Raw genomic sequence first — 12,257 nt, 5'->3', positions numbered from 1 at the left:
GCTTGAGTTGATAGGCTGGGATGCCAACATACAATGAGTTGGCATAATCCAGGCGAGAGATCACAAGGGCAAGGGTGGCCAGGATCAGAGCCTCCCTGCTCAAAAATCTACTAATCTTCAGTCTGCGCAACTGAAAGAAGCCAGCTGAAACAGCTGATCTGAGCCTTCATCGAGAGATCGTTGCTAATAACGATCCCCAGGCACTTGGCGGAGGCAGTAGGCACCGGAGGATTACCGAGTTTAGGGGGCCAAAAATTAGAATGCCAGGGGTTTGCGGTACCTCCTGTCAGGATCAGCTCCGTTTGATCCGGGTTCAGCTTCAGCTGATGTTGTTCATCCAGTCACTTATGAAGACCATCGTGTCTTGGACGTTGGCTTCAGATGAGGCAGAGATATTAATATTAAACACCAGTTGGAGATCATCTGCATAATTGAAAATTTCCACATTTTTTTTTCCTCAGTGAGTGGATTAAGGGAAGAAGATAGAGATTAAACAGGAGCGGGGAAAGAGAAGAGCCCTGGGGAACCCCACAGGTGATGTCCCTTTTTTTTTTTAGGAGAAACCAGCGAGGCGCACCGCTTGAGACCGATTTCTCAGAAAGGAGGAGAGCCACCCCCTAGCCATGCCCCGAATTCCGGCATTAACGACACGGTCGATCAGGACATCATGATCGACCGTGTCAAAGGCTGCCGACATGTCCAAAAGAATCAGGGCCTGAGGGGTGCCAGAGTCCGCCCCCTCCCTGAGCACATCTATAACAGAGAGGATGACTGACTCGGTCAAATGAGCAGGTCTAAATCCGGCCTGATGGGAGTCCAGGATCTGATACTGTTCAACAAAGGAGCTCAGGCAGTTGGCTACATGGGTCTCTAGGACCTTACCTAGATAGGGTAGCAGAGAGATGGGACGATAATTGCTAAGAACTGTTGGGTCAACGCCCGGTTTTTTCAGGATTGGAATAATTGCAGCTCTTTTGAAGGAGACTGGGACCATACCTTGCTCCAGTGAGTTGTTCAAAAATGATCTAGGCGGGTCTGGGCATATGGCGAATGCTTCCCGAAGAATATGAGAGGGACAGCAGTCCAGGGGAGAGCCTGTGGTGACCCTATTTAGTAGGGTCAAGAAAGTCTCCTCGGAGACGGGAGGAATGCGGTCAAGAAGATGTAGGCTCCGCTCGCTGTTGGGATCGTGAAAGACACTAGCCCCGGGAGGGATGCTTGCCTTAATAGTGGCTATCTTCTCCATGAAAAAGATGTACTTGTAACACTGACAAAAGCAATATTCAGAACTTAGTTTTTGTTTTAGATTTCAATCTGTGTTTCAGCAATTAGACCACAGATGTATTTCCTCTTTAGTAAACATCACTACTTTCCTCTTCATCATAAAATATACATTTATGATTATATAAACAAACTGTCAGGGTCTTGTGTTTTATTTTTAGTCTCTGAACTAGCCACCCAACCTTGAGCAGGTGGAGGCGAGGGGAAAAAAAAGAAGACAACTGCCAATCAATATAACACAACACTTTCCACTTTTTTGCTCAAATAATTTTAATTGGGTTTTCCAGAAAAAACGAGAACAGAAGTGAAAAATGAAGAAAGTCACAAATTGGCATGAGATAAAATGCAATCATAAATGATAATACAAATGATAAATACAAAGAAAGAATTAAAAAAGAAGAAGGAATTTTAAATGAAGTGACAAATGAGACTGCGGTTAGATTAAAGCCACAGTTGTTCCTCGTAGCCGGCACGTTTATGTAGACTGACCCTAAGGTCGTGTGATAGACATACATTTGTAGATATAAATGTTTGTATAGAAAGCAACATCTAGAATATAATGTCACAACATCCTGTACAATATTATAATATTCATAAACACATATCCTATGTCCAATATTTATGTCAGTCTAGAATATCAAAACATCAAGTAACCCTCATGTTCCCCCATTTCGCATCTTTGGTATTATATTAAAGACATTATGAGGATACCATGTAGCCTGACCAATGTGTTGCGGTCCCTGAGTGAAGGAACAGATGAGGGGGTGCATGTCAACGGAAAAGACCTATGGTTGTCATCTAAAGGATCAATAAAATGTATGTATGAGTCTCCTGTGAGATCGTTTGGTTCAAGGAGGATCGTACTTAAAGGAAAAGGCATCAAGGGATTTCCATAGCTTTCTCTGTGAGGGACGCCAGGGCTAAGAGTGTAAAGAGATATTATCCGCCCCACTGAGAAAGGACAACCATTCTTGCCATTTCCTGAAAGAGACTTCTTTTGAGTTCTTCCAGTTATCGATTATTATTTTGCAGGGTAGTGTGAGCATTAGGTCCAACAGGAAGCGGTCCTTCGCATTCGTCAGCACTGGATCTAGGAATACCAGGATGATGTAGGAGAATTCCCTAGGGGGATCGATATTGAATGTGTTATTTATACACTTGTATATTTTATCTGAGTATGTTTGCAAGATAGGGAAATGAAGAGCATGTGGGCTAAATCACCGTCTTGTGTTTTGCAGTTTCAGCATGTTGGGCTCTGACTGAGGTGAAGCTTAAAGATTCTTGTGGGGGTCCAATATGTTCTGTTTATTAGCATGAGTTTCGTTTGGGATAGTACAGGAGAGATTTTATTTGAGTTTTATGTATTTTATGCCAGTCAAAGGGAATATTTCTAGCGTTAGACTCAGGTTCCCATTTTACCTGGTTAAGCAACTGGGATTTGTGTGGATTTGGGAGCAGTAGTTTGTAAATTTTAGACACAGTGTGTCCTGATTTTAGTAGTTGAGTTATCAGTGGAAGGATAGACGAGCTGATGGGTAGTATTGAATGTGACATGAGTTGTGCTTTTAGTTTCAGGAATTTGTAAAAATCTAAGGGCTCTAGACCACATCGTGTTTGAAGCTCGGAAAAAGGAGAGGACATTTTCCCTAGATAGAGGTCTTTGACTAGGTTTATGCCATTCTTTGACCATTTTTCCCAGAATAACATTTCCCGGTCTATCTTTAGGTATGGGTTGTGCCATAGGGAAGCTGAGTTGGATTTGCTGATTTTCACAGCCGACGATTGGTCCAGGCGCAGTAGGGCTCTTCTTGTATTTTGAATGATATATTTAGAATGGGGGATGATAGAGATGTTCATAGTTAGGAGAGCAGGCAGAGGGATGTCATTGATGAGTGACCTTTCTATGTCCACCCACACTGCGATATACTCCGGGTCCGTTACCAGCCAGTTAGACCCTTGTTTGCAAAGGTAAGCCATTTGGTAGTTCCTGAAATTTTGAAGGCCCAAGCCCCCTTTTTCTTTGGATAGTTGGAGATTTTCAGGGAAATTCTGGGTCTCTTTCCTTCCCATAGGAAAGAGCTGAAGGTGTTGTATACCTTGGTCAAGAACTCGTTAAAGAGTGTTATAGGTAGCATACTGGACATGTAATTGACTAGTGGGGTGATCATCATTTTTAATGTCTCAGCTCTTCTCCACCAGGATAGAAAGCTTGGCGACTAACTGTCTAGCAGCATTGTAATTTTTTGAGAAGGGCATTTTCATTGGTCTGGAGGGTGGTGACTAGGTCCTTGGTGATGTCCAAGCCTAGGTATCTGATACAATTTAGTTGCCAGGTGAGATCCTATACTGAGGACATTAGGGCAGGTATAGCGGACTCCTCTTTTTCTGAGATGACTAGTACGTCATCTGCATAAGCAGTAGTTTTAACCGTGTATTTGCTGAACCGAATGGCTGAGATCGCTTTGTTGTTCCGTAGTTGATAAAGGAACAGTTCTCTTGCTAATAGAAACAACGAAGGTGAGAGTGGGTAACCCTGTCTGGTCCCCTGGTCTAGTTAAAAGGATGACGAGAGACTACAACCAGCTCTGACTTTGGCGGATGGATTAAAATTCAATGCCATTACCACTCGAATAAAATTGTCACCCAAATTGAATTTCTCGAGTGTCACTTTAAGGTAGGACCAGTCTATTCTGTCTAAAGCCATTTCGGCATCCAACGTCATTGCTACTGTGGGGGAGTCAGTTAGTTTGGCCTTCTCCATGGCATGACATAAAATTTGTGTGTTATCACTGGAAAGTCTATTTTTTAGAAATCCCACTTGTGTGGGGTGGATTAGTTTGGATATATATTTTTGAAGATGCTTAGCAAGGATCATGGCGTAAATTTCGCAATCTATGTTAATCAGGGATATAGGCCTATAGTTTTTAGGCTGTGATGGATCCTTCCCATCTTTGGGTAGGACTACTATGATAGCCTCTGCAGGGGTAGCACTTATTTGGGCCGATTCACTGAATTGATTGTACATGCTTAGGAGAGGAGGGATTAGAACAGTTGCGAATGTCTTATAGAATTTTGCATTGTATCAGTCAGAGCCAGGGGCTTAGCCCGTTTTAATCGTATCCTCAATCTTGTTTGCGATTATTGGGCCGTTGATTTCTTTCTGGTCCTGTTTTGAAAGAGCAGGTAGGTCACATTTTCTTAAGTAGTTTTGGGCTTTAGCGGTGCACAAGTCAGGGCTTTTACTATACAGTGTACTGTAAAAATTCTTAAATATTTCTGCTATTTTTTCAGGGTCAGATTGAGCGATGCCCCTCAGATCTAGTAGTCTTAATCCTATTTTTCTTCCCACCTTTAACTCAGTTACCAACATAAAACTTTTGTTGTCCAGTTCCAGATCTGTAAAACAGCGTTAACTGCTAAGAATTCACCTGTCCTAGTAGAGAACCTAAAGTACACTTAGTTTGTCTTTTGTGACTTGCTTCATCAATAGGAACTCATGTTACCCATGTACCACTGGGAGTTCTTCAGGGCCTGAGTCGCCGATTTATTTTTTCATAATGAGTAGCAACCCTCCATCTTGGTCACATCATGTTGAATGTAACACCACTGCTTATGCTACATATGGGGTGACATCAGAGCTTTAGGGAGTGTATGAATAGGGAATCCAGACACCAACTGAGCTGTTGTAGTATATGTTCACATTCTAAAGAACACTGCCCATTCCTCTCTATTGGACATGCCAGCTTTAAAAAATGGCAAACTCTTCTTCTCTTGGTCCAATGTCTCCAACCACTTATAGAGGGTTTCTGTCAGTCTCTAGATTGATTACAGAACGACTCTCTACCCCATAAATAAGGTCTGATAGACTACATCAGGCAACATGTTACACCCTGCATCATTCTTATACAGCGACTGAGAAGTCACCACTGTTGCCTTTTTCGTTAGAGCTAGGGTTTTACTCGCCTCTACTTATCTGAAAGACCGCAGACTATTACCCTCCACTTTCTCACTTTTAAGTCAATCTATACTTACTGAAGGGAGCCTCTATAGTCATAGATGACAAATGTATTTGACCCCCTTTCCATTATATCTTAACACGTCATGGGAAAAATGTAATCACACCACTGGGCACCTTTCACCCTGGCTCCACCTTCTTCTGCACAACACACCAGTGGTTTAGGCCGAAAACCAGGGCCCACTTTAAACCTGGTGTCTCTCCAATGCGTCTCCAGCACCTTACCATCCCAGCAAAATTTCCACAAGCGAGTCCCTCCATTTTTTACGAGCACCAGCAGTCGTCAGCACCATCTTTCTGCTGTTGTGTCATTACCAAACGGGAAGGTGGTTACTTAAATTGTCCTCCTCCACAGCACCAGACCCATGCCCCAGCTACACCCATGTTTTCTAAGCACTATATTGCTTCAATCAAGCAAATCTTAAGGTCTGTTCATCTTGCATTCTGATGAAATTAAGCTCAGCATGGGAGTACTGAGGAATGCTATTTTATTCCATGCACGGTTTGTAACCCCTCCAGAATACTATAGCTAAAAAGAGAAACATCACTATTCACATTTATTTCAAAACGAAGGACTCCAAGAGAGGTCAATGAACTGCACAGCACAAAAGACATTACCCTTTAAATTCTGTAACCATTTGCCTGTTTGCAGACCTTCTCTCTCGGATATGAATGGCTTAAATCAGTAGAACTAACTGCTGACTTTAAGTGCCTTTAACAACATACCTCTAGACTTAGCCTTACATGATATGAATGATCACTAAACGTACATTCATCTTATTGAACACGTTTCTTACCTTTAGTCCCTCTTATGATATGTATACTCTCCCCAGCACTGATCCTAGCCTGCACGTCAGTAGAGGTGTTTGCTCCAGGAATCACAATATCTATTGGGTGGAGGAAGGACAGATTTGGTAAGCAGTTGATATTACTAATAGGAATAAGGCATAGTTTGCATTTCAGATCTGGATGTTAAACTCACCTGTAGTGGTGACAATCTTTTGCACCAGCACTCCGGCCCGCTGCAGGTAGTTAACTGGGAAGTTGAGAGATTGTCCTGATACACTGACATGACCTCCTGGGACATGCCGCGGTAGCATGGGGATAGGGGTGGACTGCAAAGGTCGTACGCTGGCCACTGGCTTGTCATCCAGTGGGCGCCTATAAATTAAAACAAAAAATAGGCACGATCAGCAAAACTTAAGCAGTTATTAATTTGATTACTGAAAAATCAGTTCTTCTGCCACCCCTCACACTTTATCACTAAAGAACAAGTTACTTGACTTCGGTAACGATACATCTGTAAGAAACAGTAGTAGTGATAGATTCCTTACCTTAGACTTACCACCAGGCGTCAGACTGGACACAGAAAGTTTGGCAGCAGTACCCCTGCGCATCGGTAGGTGGCGTCATGCGGCTCCGCGTCCGTCGTTGGCGTCATGGTCGCCGAGATGATGTCGCGGGCGCTACTTAGACGCCGCCCACGCGTGCTGACGTCAGTTCTGTACACGACATTCCGCGCCAGGAACGCAGAGCCATGCAAGGTACTGACCACTGGTGCATTGAAAGTAGGGCCCTGAAAGGGATGACCTTAACCCTAGAAATCAGTTCTCAGAACGGGGAGGATGGGTGGGGCGGTAAGGAATCTATCACTACTAATGTTTCTTACAGATATATCGTTACCGAAGGTAAGTAACTTGTTCATCTGAAAGAAACACATAGTGATAGATTCCTTACCTTAGAATAGATACCCCAGCAATACCAACCCACCAAGAAGTCCCATAGAACAGAACGGCCAAAGAAGATGTCTCTCCGGACTTGGCAGTCCAGGCAGTAATGCTTAGTAAACGTGTGCAGCGAGGCCCACGTGGCTGCCTGACAAATGTCTTGCAGTGGGACATCACGTCCCAATGCAGTAGTGGCTGCAGTTGCTCTAGTGGAATGAGGCTCTTTACTAGCCAAAGAGTAACAGGCTTTGATACACAAGACGACCCAGTGGGAGATAGTCCTCTTGTGTACCGCCCGACCTTTCTTGGTGCCAACAAAGCCAACAAAGAGTTGGTCATCTACCCGGAACTGCTGTGTGCAGTTGCGATAAAATGAGAGCGCACGTTTTGGGTCCAGAAGGTGGAGCCTCTCTTCCTCTCTGGAAGGATGCGGAGGCGGAAAGAAGGTGGGCAAGGTAATGGGCTGCCCAATGTGATAGGTCGTAACAACTTTTGGCAAAAAGGAAGGACGGGGCCTGAGCACAACCTTGTCCGGATGGACAGACGGTAAAGGAGGCTTACAAGAAAGAGCATGGAGCTCACTCACTGGCCTAGCGGAGGTGATGGCAACCAGGAAGGCAGTCTTCAAGGTCAAGAGACAAAGAGGACAGTTGTGAAGGGGCTCAAAAGGAGCACACATGAGATAAGTAAGAACCAGATTCAAGTCCCACTGTGGCATCACAAACGGAATAGGAGGGAAATGAGAAATCTATTTACAACAGGGGACTTGCAAAGAGAGGGCTGATCAGGGAGCCTGAGAAAGGCAGAAATAGCAGAAATATAACCTTTGATAAAGCCCAGAGCAGTGCCCTGCTGGGCCAAAGAAAGAAGGAACAAAAGGACCTCAGAAAGAGGGGCAGAAAGGGGATCCACAGCCTTTGCTGTGCACCATGCCACAAATTTGTTCCACCTGCAGGCGTATACCACCTTAGTGGAGGGCCGCCTGGCTGCCAGAATGACATCACAAACTTCAGGAGGCAAGCTGAAAGGAATCAACTGCCGCCGCTTAACCTCCACGCACAGAAGTGGAGGCTGGACAGGTTCGGGTGGAGGACCGTCCCCTGCTGCTGCGACAGAAGACCCTCCCGAAGAGGCAGTCGGATCGGGGGATCGATGCTCATACTGAGTAGATCGGGATACCAAACTCTTCGAGCTCAGTCCAGCCACAAGGATGACTTGGGCCTAGTCGCGCCTGATCTTCTTCAGCACTCGGCAGAAGTGGTATAGGCGGAATGGCGTACAACATACCGCAACTCCACTCGCAATGAAAAGCGTCGCTGAGCGAGTGCCGCCTTGGAAATTCCAACACGCAGAACTGATGACATTGCGGTTCTCTGCGGTGGCGAATACATCTAACCAAGACTCTCCCCACTGCTGAAAGAGACCTTGTGCCACCTCCGAGTGAAGACGCCATTTGTGATCCATCATGCACCGGCGGCTGAGTTTGTCCGCCCTGGCGTTCAGAGAACCTGCTAGGTGTTGAACCACCAGGAAAATGCCCTGATGTTCCAGCCATTCCCAGAGGCGCAGAGCCTCCTGACAGACAGTCCACGACCCCACCCGCTTTGCTTGTTGCAGTACCACATGGCTGTGGTGTTGTCTGTGAACACCTGCAGTACTCTCCCCTTGACAGAGGGAAGGAATGCCTTCAGTGCAAGACGGATCGCCCAAAGCTCCAGAAGGTTGATATGGAGCTTGGACTCTGCCGAAGACCAGAGGCCTCTGATCTCCGCCTCTCCCATGTGGCCACCCCATCCCAGGAGGGACGCATCCGTCACCACTGTAAACTTCGGTTGGGGAAGGGAGAGGGATCTGCCGTCGACCCAATGCCGGTCCGTGAGCCACCACTGCAACTGTCGTGCAGTGCCCTCCGAGATCTGGACATGATCAGACAAGTTCCCTAGATGCTGCGCCCACTGGAACTTCAGGTCCCACTGCAGAGCCCACATATGCCATTTTGCATGATCGATCAGCCGGATGCAGGAGGCCATGAGGCCCAGCAGCCTCAGGGTCATTCTAACCAAAACCCAGGAAGAGGGCTGAAAGATCGGTATCGGAGCCCGAATATCCCAGACTCACTGTTCGGGAGGATAGACCCGAAACTGCACCGTGTCCAGAACCGCTCCGATGAAGAGGAGCTTCTGAAAGGCAATCCGGTGCGACTTCGGCACGTTGATGGAGAACCCCAGCAAATGCAGGTCCGCTGTAGTCTGGAGGTGGGAGACGACTGTCTGGGGCGAGCCCGCCTTCAACAACCAGTCGTCGAGATAGGGGGAAGACTGAAACCCCTGATCTGCACAGATGAGCTGCGACCACCACCATCACTTTCGTGAAAACCCGAGGGGCGCTGGTAGGCCAAAAGGGAGAACTTCGAACTGAAAGTTCTCATGGCCTACCGTGAACCGCAGGTAACGCCGGAGGGCCCGCAGGACTGGGATGTGGAAGTAAGCATCCTGCAAGTCCAGCACTACCATCCAGTCTTGTGGATCGAGAGCAGACAAGACCTGAGCCAAAGTGAGCATCTTGAACTTCTCTTTTCGGAGGAAGCGATTGACGTTCCGGGGGTCTAAGATAGGACGCAGGCCTTATCCTTCTTTGGAACCAGAAAGTAGCGGTAATAGCAACCACGGCCTACTTCTGGCGTCGGAACGCGCTCGATGGCCCCCTTGGCCAAGAGGGCCGCAACTTCCTGCTGAAGAAGCACCAAGTGATTCCCGACATGCGGTGGTACTGAGGTGGCATGGCTGTAGTGGTAGTCTCGAAGGGGAGGGAGTAGCCCCTTCGGACTATCTCCAAAACCCACTGGTCCAAAGTGATGGTGCGCCGGTGGGGGAGGTGATGGCGAATCCTTCTGCCCACTAGCGTTTGATGGGCGTGAAAGTTCGGACTAGGAAGGTTTGGAGGCAATGGCGTTCGGGGTGGAGGTGGAATCTGTGGCCGCGCAGGGATGCCTTCTGCGCAGGCTTGTGGCTCTGTTGCAAACGCTGTGGGGTGCCCCTTCCGGTGCCACGAAAGGAGCAAAAAAGCAGAAGGCGGAGGAGGGTGGACTGCAGAGAGTCCCAAGGACTTGGCCGTAGCCCGTGAGTCTTTGAACCGCTCCCACATGCTATCTGCTTTGTCGCCAAAGAGGCGATGGCCATCAAAAGACATGTCGATAAGCGTGCTTTGGACATCCCCCGAGAATCCAGTTGTCCTCAACCAGGCGTGGCGTCGGATCGCCACCGTTGTTGCAATCTATCTGCCCAGTGAGTCGGCGGTGTCTAGGCCACAACCAATCATGAACTTAGCTGCGTCTCTCCCCTCTGCAACAGCCTGGGAGAGAGCTGTGAGGGCTGCCTCCGGAAACTGAGGCAGCACTTGCGCCACCATATCCCACAGAGAGTGGGAATAACGGCCCAAGAGGCATACGGTGTTCACGGACCGCAGCACAGAACTGGCGGAAGAAAAAATCTTCCCGAAGTGATCCGGTTTCTTGGATTCCCTATCCAGTGGTGCGGAAAGGGAAGGCGGTCGGGGAAGCAGAGGCTTGGACAACCAAGCTCTCAGGGGTGGGGTGTTGGGAGAGGAAAATGGGGTCACCCGGAGCCGGGCGATGGCGTCGTGCCACGTTACTATCCACAGGTGCCCAAAAGAACATCAGAAAGTGGTTCATTGAAGTGAAGCAGCGGCTCCGCAGAAGTAGCTGCTGGCTGAAGCACTTCTGTCAGGAGGTAAGTCCTGACGGCCACAGTAGGGAGCACGAGGTGTAGGGCCTCGGCCGCCCTACGCAACACCACAGCGTAACTAGCACCCTCCTCCGTAGCCACGGTAGGAGGAGACAGCATGCCAAGGTCTGGTGAGGTGTCCAGACCACTGGCTTTCCCCAACTCCTCTGTTCAGTCCTGTTCATACTCGCAATCAGCTGCAAGAGGGTCCTCAGACCCCTCCCAGTCCTCACCTTCCTCCTAAGGATAAAATAAGGAGCAGGTACATGGGGATAGAAATCCCCGAGCAGCGTCGAGAACGGCATTGATCGACGCGGCACGACGCCGCGTCCACTTAGGGGCTGATACCGGGGTCGACGTCGTCCCAAGGAACAGGCGACGCCGGAATTGGTGCCGGTGAGGTCGACATCGGTGGAGGTGTTATAAGGTCAACTGGCAATGACCGGGATCCAGGCCTTGATCCAGGGGGTCCTGCGGCGCTGAGGCCGGAGCAGACAGCGACCTCGGGCGGGAGCCACTGGCGATGAAAGGTGAGGACCCCCAGTCAGGACCGCGGGGCCCGAAGGTGCACCAGCGGGACCCAATGGCCCAAACAGGCGAGCCATGGCCTATAGGAAGTCCTGTATTTGGGCTGGTGTCACTGACGGACCCGGGAAGGACGGGTAGGCCAGTGGTGACTGCACAGGCTCCGCCGGAGCCGCGGGGGAGGCACCACCCGCAACCTCAGCCAGTTCGCGCGACCGGTGAGGGGAAGTCGGAGAACGATGACGTTTCTTCGACTTCTTGTGCTTCGCCTTACCTGACCCCGAGTGCGAAGACTTGGATCCCGAAGATAGATGGTGATGACTCCCATCCCACGGGACCGGGACCTCGAACGGCACGGAGCCAACTTCCGGGCCTCAAGCAGCTTTCGGGACCGCTCCCGCAAAGACTTCGGTGCCATGGCCGGGCAGTCAGGGCATGACTTGGGGTCGTGGTCGTGCCCCAGGCAGAAAAGACACTCGGTGCGGGTCAGTCACCGACATCATACGATGACGGTCTTCGCAGGACTTAAAAGCGGGCATCCTAACTGCACCAAGAGTCGAAGACTCAATGAAAAATAGAGACAAAAAGGCCTCAAAAATTCAGTCAAAAATTGACTGGGGGTTCCTGCTCTTCCCGGATCTGCGCTTGCTGTAGCGGAAAAAGAAAGAACTGACGTCAGCGCATGTGGGCGACGTCTAAGTAGCGCCCGCGACGTCATCTCGGCGACCACGACGCCAACGACGGGCGCAGAGCCGCAGGACGCCACCAACCAAAGCACAGGGGTACTGCTGATGAAAACTTTCCGGATCCAGTCTGACGCCTGGGGTTAATTCTAAGGTAAGGAATCTATCACTATGTGTTTCTTTCAGATATAAAAACTAAATAGGAGCAAATGCACGGTTAGAGTAAAAGGTGAGATAACTAACTAAATGGTTGTCTATAATTACAAAGGAGGTGCCAAGTAGT

The 12,257-nt window shown here is 48.6% G+C and overlaps 1 protein-coding gene across 2 annotated transcripts in view; it reads right to left on the bottom strand.

Moving 5' to 3' along the window:
* The window catches only part of RAD54L2 (RAD54 like 2), a 682,650-nt gene that overhangs the window by 26,940 nt on the left and 643,453 nt on the right, over positions 1-12,257 (bottom strand). For both annotated transcript variants that reach the window (XM_085625105.1, XM_085625106.1), the window contains exons 19-20: positions 6,279-6,457; positions 6,094-6,183 (exon numbers count right to left, since the gene is read on the bottom strand). In XM_085625105.1, the coding sequence (XP_085481231.1) occupies positions 6,094-6,183; positions 6,279-6,457 (269 nt within the window). The remainder of the gene's footprint in view (positions 1-6,093; positions 6,184-6,278; positions 6,458-12,257) is intronic.

Source organism: Triturus cristatus, chromosome 9 (genome assembly GCF_964204655.1).
Source record: "Triturus cristatus chromosome 9, aTriCri1.1, whole genome shotgun sequence".
Classification (NCBI taxonomy): domain Eukaryota; kingdom Metazoa; phylum Chordata; class Amphibia; order Caudata; family Salamandridae; genus Triturus; species Triturus cristatus.
This window is presented reverse-complemented; position numbering and strand designations above follow the sequence as displayed.